The sequence below is a fragment of the Aotus nancymaae genome, unplaced genomic scaffold (assembly GCF_030222135.1).
Source record: "Aotus nancymaae isolate 86718 unplaced genomic scaffold, 86718_ANA_hifiasm-v0.15.2.pri h1tg000041l, whole genome shotgun sequence".
Classification (NCBI taxonomy): Eukaryota; Metazoa; Chordata; class Mammalia; order Primates; family Aotidae; genus Aotus; species Aotus nancymaae.
In genome coordinates this window covers 11,588,181-11,597,797 of record NW_026988455.1, presented here as the reverse complement: position 1 = coordinate 11,597,797, position 9,617 = coordinate 11,588,181, and the positions used below count along the sequence as shown (strand labels likewise).

The 9,617-nt window shown below is 36.4% G+C and overlaps 1 protein-coding gene across 1 annotated transcript; it reads right to left on the bottom strand.

Moving 5' to 3' along the window:
* Positions 1–1,914: 1,914 nt before the first annotated feature.
* INSL4 (insulin like 4) lies at positions 1,915–8,233 on the bottom strand. The gene is given in 2 exon segments (XM_064361694.1): positions 1,915–2,135; positions 8,023–8,233. Coding segments are annotated over 2 exon segments (432 nt in total).
* Between the last annotated feature and the right edge of the window lie 1,384 nt (positions 8,234–9,617).

Genomic DNA, 9,617 nt, shown 5'->3' with positions numbered 1-9,617 from the left:
AGAGATGAAGACCTCAAAATAAAAGACAGTGTTGACCAGGGGACAGTGGCTCATGCCTGTAATCTCAGCACTTTTCGGAGGCTGAGGCAGACAGATCATTTGAGATCAGGAGTTCGAGACCAGCCTGACCAACATGGTGAAACTCCATCTCTACTAAAAATACAAAAAAATTAGCCAGGCATGGTGGCATAAACCTGTAGTTCCAGTGACTCCGGAGGCTGAGGCAGGAGAATCATTTCAACCAGAGGCAGAGGTTGCCAGTGAGGCGAGATCATGCCACTGCATTCCAGCCTGGGTGACAGAGCAAGACTCCATCTCAAAAAAAAAAAAAAAAGACTGTGTGCCCAAGGGAATCTATGTCATCCTTGTCAACATTCTTTCTGTCCCCAGAGATGGAAGCAGGCAGAGATGAGAGGACCATGCAGGACTGCACTGAGTGTTGCAGTGGTAGTCACTGAGGGCAATCAGTACAGCCTGAGGGGCTTGGTGCTTTGGTGCCAAGACCCTGGGTTCAGTGCATACTTTCATGGATATCCCCAGTAGAATAATGTCTGATGCTGAATTCCCCAGCAAATGACAGAAAACAGATTTCTACTGATTTGTTAAGCTGGAAGAACTTGAGTATTTCTTGCACACCAGAGACTGTGCTTGAAAATTTGTACCTGATACAAAAACAGTCTTTTAGGAATAATAGTGTTATAGGTCATTACACACCTGGGCAGGTAGGGCAGTGACATTTTGGTGACACTTTTCATATAAACAAAGGAAAAGATCATCTAGGAGTAGTAGTATGTACCAGGGAAGATAGAAGCAATTGAGTCAGTACAAGGATTACAATCAGCAACAAAAGGTTCCTCAATGAAAGCATCCTCTTTAGACATATTGGCTTTCTCCCAAAGAGTTGCATTCTGTTGGCCTCTGCTCTCTCAGTGAGAGAGGAGTGCCTGGAGGAGGACACGATAAATCTCAGAATCTTGGTTATGACTGGCCATGTATGGAGATTTAGGGAAGTAATAGGAATTTCTGTGTTTATCTCCTGTAATTCTGTAAACAGACATTTGATGGAAGGGATTTACTTGTTTTATGTGCACTTTCTCTCTGTAAAGGGTGGCTAAAATGCACGGGTATAGAGATTGGTAAAACAGACTATGAAGATGATATCATGAAGCTTCACCATTCTAAAAACTGCTCATATCGTTTCAGATATTTTGCTTACATTAATGTTCTGTAAATTCTAAAATGGCAGTTGTTAACAAACTAGTTCTAAGATAAAACAGAGTTATTTATTCAGCTATCTGTATAATTATATATTTTGTCACTAAAAATTTTTTATTGAATATCTTAAAAGCATAAAAGAAACTTTGCTAGAGAAACAGTTGAGTCTATTTGGGCATTAAAGCCCAAATATATTTACTGTCAATTCAGATTGTTTTCAAATAATATTTCACTAACACCAGAAAGCTCCCTGAAGTAGAAAACGGCAATGTTTGTGGTTTGGGGTTCATGGGGTCTATGTTGACAAGGTTAATTAAACAAACTTATCATAGTTATATATGCCCACTGTCAGTTGTGTATAAAAAATTATTATGTTGGTTAAAGTGATAAAGTTTTTATAATCGTTATGAAGTAAACAATATTCAAAAGTAATTGATGCAATTATGCCATTAATTAAAAAAGACAAACTGTTTTTAGTAGAAAAAAAGATTTAGTTTTTAGAGAAAGTACCATCGTGAAGACTATGTTATTACAGAGTAAGTGAAACATGTAAGCACTAATAATGATTTCTCAAAAAAAAAAAAAAAAAAAAAAAAAAAAAAATAATGATTTCTCATGTTCTAATAATCAGCAGTGACTGATCGCACATCAGTGAATATTTCATGGAGAATACATGTGAGGATAGGTGAAAGTTCACAATTACTCTGTACATACTTTAAGTTTCTCTGCCACCACTTTCTCATTACATACTTTAGTGACATCGTCAGCTTCGCTTCTCTTTTGTCAGGAGAGTAGTTCCTTCCTCAATGATGGCTGCCCCTCAGAGAGTATTGTCTTCAGTTCCTGTGACACATTAGGAATGAATTCTGATGTCATATCTAAGACTCCTCCATCTCTGTTGTTAAATAATGACATCAGTTCTGTGAAGTCAAAAATGAGGAACTGGAGGTGAGAAAAAAAAATTCATGTCAGAGATGATCAGGAAAATTATAAAATTTCCCTAGACCAAAATGTAACCATTACATCAATATAATTAAACAACCAACAACATCAGGCAAATGTCCTAACATCTAGACAACGTCAATGTTAGGGTACCTAGGGTACTTAGATTTGGGTACCTTGAGGTACTATGATATTACCAAGAATGTGCTATCTCTGTTGTCCCCACTGTATACTCTTCTCATGACTTTCTATTTTTAATTTTAATTTTATTTTACTTTTTTGCAGACAGGGTCTCCCCCCTGACACTCAGGCTGGAGTGCAGTGGTACAATCATAGCTCACTATAATTTGGTCTCAAGTGATGGTCCTGCCTCAGCCTCTGAGTAGCTGGGACTTCAGGTGTGGGCCATGATGCCCAGCCAATTTTTTTTCTTTGTAGAGACAGGGGTCTCCCTATGTTGCCCAGACTGGTCTCGAGCTCCTAGTTTTAAGCCATCCTCCTACCTTGGTCTCCCAAAGTACTGGGATTATAGGCTGAGGAACCCGGCCCCCAAGACCCTCTAAATGTATGCACCATGGCACTTTTGACCCTGACACAGTTTTGATTAATAATTTCTACTTGCATTGTATCATGGGTAGCAGTAGGGAAATTTCTTTTATAATCATAACTTTTAACAATAAAAAGATTCAGATATTTAAATCTGTACCTACATAAATCTCTGCATCTGCATCTATATCTGTAGGTTTGTCCAACTTTAACATTGGTTATCCATGAGTACTTTTCATTTTTCTTATTAAATTTATCTGTGTTTTTCAAAGTCCCTTAATTATTTTCCTTATTTACTAAGAAAAAAAGTGAAATTTAAATACAAATTATACTACAATATTCCTGTCCTTTGTTTGCATTAGAAATTTTTTTTTTTACTCCATGGTATTATTGCCTTATATTATAGTAAAATTTAAAAAAACAAAAAACAAAAAACAAAAACTCTGACCAACAATGAATGAGGAAATAATGCTGAAGTCATTATATGAAACACATAAAATGAAAGTGCTTTCACTGTGCACAATGACTTTAAAGTGGGTTATTTAATTATTTAATATAGGATGTATGTATGACTTACAGGAAACAGTTCTGAATTCACACATTTCCTTTGTGAAACCTACACCATTTATATCAAATGTAAAACAATGCTTGAGAATTTACCTTGGCTTTTTAGCATTTAATAAGACCACTGGACTGATCAGAGTAGACTCTCTCTTTGGGAGGCTGCCTTTGCTAGGTTTAACTTAGCTTAATGGTTGAAAGCTGTTTTCTAAATAAACCTTTCCCAAATATGAAATCTTGCCTTTTTATTTTTCGTGTATGTGGATACATACTAAGTGTATATATTTATGAAGTACATGAGATATTTTGATACAGGTATACAATGTGTACTAGACACATCAGGGTAAATGGGGTATCGATCGCCTAAAGCATTATCCTTTCTTTGTGTTACAAACAATCCAATTATACTATTTTAGTTGTTTTTAAATGTATAACAAATTACTGTTGACTGTAGTCACCCTGTTGTGCTAACATATGTTAGATCTTATTCTATCTAACCATATTTTTTTACCCATTAACAATCTCCTCTTTCCCACCCAACCCCTGACCCTTCCCAGCCTCTGCTAACCATAATTCTACCATCTCCATGGGTTCAATTTTGTTAGTTTTTAGCTCCCACAAATAAGTGAGAATATGCAAAGTTTGTCTTTCTGTGCCTGGCTTACTCCACTTAACATAATAACCTCCAGTTCCATCCATGTTGCTACAAATGACATGATCTCATTCTTCTTTATGGCTCCACTATGCATATATATCACCTTATCTTTACCCATTCATCTGTTGATGGACACTAATGTTGCTTCCAAATCTCGGCTATTATAAATAGTGCTCCAGTAAACATGGGAGTACAGATATCTCTTTTATTTATTATTATTTCCTTTCTTTTTGTTATATACCTAGAAGTGAGGTTGCTAGACCAGATGGTAGATCTATTTTTAATTTTTGAGTTAACTCCAATCTGTTATTCATAGTGGTTGTACTAATTTACATTCCTACTAACTTTCTACGAGGGCTCCCTTTTCTCCACATCCACTCCAGCATTTGTTATTGTCCGTCTTTTGGATAAAAGCCATTTTAACTGGGGTGAGATGATATCTCATTGTAGTTTTGATATGCATTTTTCTGATGATCAATGATGTTAAGCACCTTTTCATAGAACTGTTTCCCATTGGTATGTCTTCTTTTGAGAAATGTCAATTCAGATCTTTTGCCCATTTTAAAATCCAAATATTAGATTTTTTTCTCATAAAGTTGTTTGAACTCCTTATATATTCTGTAGCATTATTCTGGTACCCCTTGCCAGATGGGTAGTTTGCAAATATTTTCTCCCATTCTGTAAGTTGTCTCTTCATTTGGTTGACTGTTTCCTTTGCTGTGCAGGCGCTTTTTAACTTGATGTGGTTCCATTGATCCATTTTTGCTTTTGCTGTCTGAGTGTGTGGGATATCACTCAAGAAATCTTTGCCTGGTTAAATGTGTTGGAGATTTTCCCTGATGTTTTCTTGTAGTAGTTTAATAGTTTGAGGTCCTAGATTTAAGTCTTTAATCTATTTTGATTTGATTTTTGTGTATAGCAAGAGATAGTTATCTAATTTTATTCCTCGGCCTGTTGATATCCAGTTTTCCTAGCATTGTTTATTGAGACTGTCTTTTCCCCAATGTATGTTGACACCTTTGTCAAAAATGAGTTCACTGTAGATCTGTGGATTTGTTTCTGGGTTCTCTGTTCCACTGATCCATGTGTCTCTTTTTATGCCAATACAATGCTGGTTTGGGTTACTACATCTCTGTAGTATAATTTTAAGTCAAGTATTATGATTCCTCCAGTATTTTTTTTCTTTTTGCTCAGGAGAGCTTTGGCTGTTCTGGGTTTTTTGTGGTTCTAAATAAATTTTAGGATTGTTTTTTCTATTTCTGTGAAGAATGTTATTGGTATTTTGTTAGAGATTGCTTTAAATCTGTAGATTGCTTTGAGTAGTATGGACATTTTAACAATACTGATTCTTCCACTTTATAAACATAAAATGTCTTTCCGATTTTTGTGTTCTCTTCAATTTCTTCCATTAATGTTTTATAGTTTTCATTGTAGAGATCTTTAACTTATTTGGTTAAGTTACTTCCTAGGCATTTAATTGTATTTCTAGCCATTGTAGGTGGGATTATTTTCTTGTTTTTTTTTTTTTTGTTTTTTTTAAGTTGTTTGCTGTTAGCATATAGAAATGCTACTGATATTTGTGTATTGATTTTGTATCCTGCAACTTTACTGAATTTATTAGTTCTAATAGTTTTTTGTAGAGTCTTGAGGTTTTTCCAAATATAAGATCATATCATCTGCAAACATGAATCCTTTGACTTTTTCCTCTCCAGTATGGATGTCTTTTATTTCTTTCTCATGTCTGATTGCTACAGTATCATAACTAGGGTATTGACATTGATATAATTAAAACATTAAAACCATTTTAATACTACAAGCATCTTCAGAGTCACACTCACTTATTTCCTTTACTTCACTCCTTTGCCCCTGGGAAAATGGCTCTACAGCTCTATAATTTTGTCCTTTAAAGAATTAATTATGAAGTAATCATATAATATAACATTTCAGCATTAGCTTTTTTCACTCAACCTTATTCTGTGATGATTCTCCCAAGTTGTGGTGTGTGTTAATAATACTTGGTTACTTTTTATTATTGACTACTATTCCATGATATGAATATAGCTCACTGGATTTTTTTTATCCACAACTATTTATTAGAAAGAAAATAATAAACTTCATCCTGTATACCTGGATGCTCTTTTCAATAGCATGATGGGTGCTCCAAATCACCCAGTAGTCCACAGTACCCTACTCCCAAACTAAGCATTAATTCTGCCCAATGATTCTCCAATGTTATGGCACATTAGATTACCCTGGCAAGCTTTTAATAAAATTCTCAATGCTTTTGATGCATGCTGAACTAATCAAATGAATATGTCCTGTGTCAGAGCTAGGCATAAGTATTTTAAAAGATCCCCTCTTGTCTCCAGAGTGCTAAGAAGCAAAAAACAACTGCATAGCCACTGCCAAAGACCCTGTTTCAGTATCTTAAGAGTATTTCAATTGCTTCTGTTGCCTATATATCCCTCAAGAATTGACAAAGAACCTTATACACAGACGAATTATTAACACGAATAGACTCAGAGAGGAGTCAAAGGGAATCTTTTTAAAGCTGCTCTTTCTATCATTTCTAAATGTGTGATGGGTCAAAAGGTTTTCCAAGTATCTCTCACAAGGTACAAGGCAAAGAGAGGAACAGAGAGATACATATAAAAGGGATCAATTTTCATTTTGAATCTATACTTATATCTAGTTCAAGTCCTGGTTTCTGCTTTACACCGCTCAGTAGTGGTGCCATGGGGAGTTGAAGGCCTCAGTGGGAGACATCTAGTAGTCTAGGGAATAGACAGCAACCTTCAACAAAGTTCTTTTGCACTTAGGAGGAGAGACAAGCAGTGAGTGAGGGAACCAGGCAGACTGACACTGAATGTGTTAAGGCAGGAGCCACTGAACACAGAGGCTCCACTGAGGCTAAATGGGTAAGCCACAAAAAATAATGTATGTGTGTAAATTTTCCACTCAGTGACACCTTGATTTCTGTTCATTTGTTAAAAATAAAGAAGTAGGATTTTTTTTGCACACCAGAGACTGTGCTTATAAATTCATGCCTTTATACACAGAAACAATCTCTTTAAGCCACCTTTTTTTTGGCATTTAAAAATAATACCTGTGTTTCCTAGAAACATGAAAGAACCCTAGTTTGAACCATAATTGAGTTCATTTACAAAAATTGCAATGAACTGGATTTTATGTTCAATGTGATTCTTTTCAAAGAATATGGCAATAAGACAAAGTCTGCCCATTTTGACTCAAGTAGAAAATTGCAAGGTTATGGAATTATGTTTGAAAAAGTTTTATGAACCAATTTTGTTGACTTTTATGTGCCTAGATGTAGGCAGTATAAATGTTATGTTGGTTAATGTGATAAAGACTTTATAATCACTTTAAGTTCAATAGGTTAAAAATAATTGATGTCAGTATGCAATTAATAAATAAGACAGACTGCATTTATTAAATAAAAGACTTATCTGTTGACATAAATTACAGCCCTGGGAAGACTCTTTTTTAAAGAAAAATAGAAATGCAAACACTAGGAACAATGGTTCATGTTTCTAGTCATCTATGATGATTAACCTGGACATCAGTGAAGGGATAATTGAGATTACAAATGAAGATCACATATCAATAATTACTCTGGTGATTTACAAAATTTCTTTTGAAGTGTTTGCACACATTGTTTTTTTACAACACTTTATATTAAATGAAGTAATAAGAGTGTTTAGGTCCCCTGAATCCTGTTGTTTCCTCAATGATGACTGCCTGTCAGAAAGTGCTGCCTTCATCTCCTGTGGCAAATTGGGAATGAATCCCACCAAAATATTTAAGGCTTCGGCATCTGTGTGGAAGGAGGACCACAGGAATCCTGTCAGGTTAAAAAAGTGAGGGAGGAGTAAGTGTGAAAAAAAATTTATGTCAATGAGAGTCAAGAAAATTACAATAGTTTCATAGTGACAAAGGACACCACTGCCTCAAAAAGAGTGTGTAGATTGAGGTTGCAATTGGAGGTAGGGAAAGGAGAGGTAGGGAGTGGAGGGGTGGAAGAAAGAGTGGGGCAGTGGGTGAGACAGAGGGCATGGGTGCGGTTAGAGGGCCAGGACCCACACCTGATGGTGAGCCATTTGCAATTGCAAGCTCCTCCTGAACAGTGGAGTTCTTTCTCCCTGATTTCTCACAGAACTTCTGAAAGGCATCAACAAGTGGGTGTTTACATATCCATTCAGGCAACAATTGCTTTGAGTCTGCTATGGTCTCGCTAGGAAACTGGCTCAGCAGCAGCCAGACTCCCAGCAAGTGGGAAAAGAACAAGAGCTGCATCATAGGTCTGGTGTGGGCTTTTCAGCCTTTCTCTGGGGATTGGGCTGCTGTGGCCTACAGACCTAGGCCTGTGTGCCTATCCTTGGCTTCAGGCTGGTTTCCCTACCTGGCTCAACCAGGCTTTTATGTCCCTTGGGCTATCACTCAGCTCTTCAGTCAGTGGTCTCAGCTCTACACCTTTCCCCACCCACCTCCCTGGAATTTTGTTTCTCAGCTCATATTTACCTTCCCCACCTCCCTTTTCACACCCATGTCTGTTCATGCTCCCATTGTTCTACTCTTTGCTCCTTTTAAAGTTGGATGTCTACTCAAATATTTGCATGGTTTTTCATGTTTGTTTTCTAACTCAGAAGCATGACTTTTAACAGTAAAGCTGCTGTTACTTTTCTAATAAGATAAAATCCACTGAGCTTTGGTTGTATGACTGTGTATGTGTGTGTGTATGTGTACTACATGTATTTTGTCATGTTCTGGCCACAAGGTACCAAGTTGGCTTAAAGAGGATTCATAAATTAAGTAATATCCCAAATGCTTTTCAAGTTCACATGACTTAAGTAAAATCTTTAATAAGCTAGCTTTAAAATTATTGCTAAAGTAACATTAGAAATGTCCTAAGAATTGCCAGCATACATTTTTGTTTGCATTTATTGATCAAGGAATTTCATACTTATCCAAATATGAATAAAAATTTTTAGCATAAGGGTTACAAAACTATAAACCCAGCCCAAAACAGAATAATTTTGATTGTGAAATATTGGTTTAATGAAACTGGCTAAATCTTGAATTATTTAGTAAAGTAACCATATATTTAATCTTAAGATTCTTACTTAGGTACACACCTGAAATTCACAGCCTATATAAAATGGTTGACAGAGAAATAACTAATCACCCAGGGTGTTGACTTCACCTGCTGCCTAGACACAGCTGATTTATCAAGACAGGGGAATTGCAACAGAGGAAGAGCAATTCACACAGAGCCGGCTATGTGGGAGACTAGAGTTTTATCATTACTCAAATCAGTCTCTCTGAGAATTCAGGGATCAGAGTTTTTAATGACAATTTGGTGGGTAGGGGCCCAGTGAGCTGGGAGTTCTGATTGGTTCGGTTGGAGATGAAATCATAGGGAGTCTAAGCTGTCCTTTTATGCTGAGTCATTTCCTGAATGTGGGCCACAAGACCAGATGAGCCAGTTAATCAATCTGGGTGGTAGCTTCTGATCCATCAAGCGTAGGGTCTGTAAAATATCTCAAGCACTGATCTTATATTTTACAAGAGTGATATTATCCCCAGGAGCAATTTGGGAAGATTAGAATCTTACAGCCCCTGGCTGCATGACTCCTAAACCATAATTTCGAATCTTCTGATTTTAGGCAGTCTAGTCCCC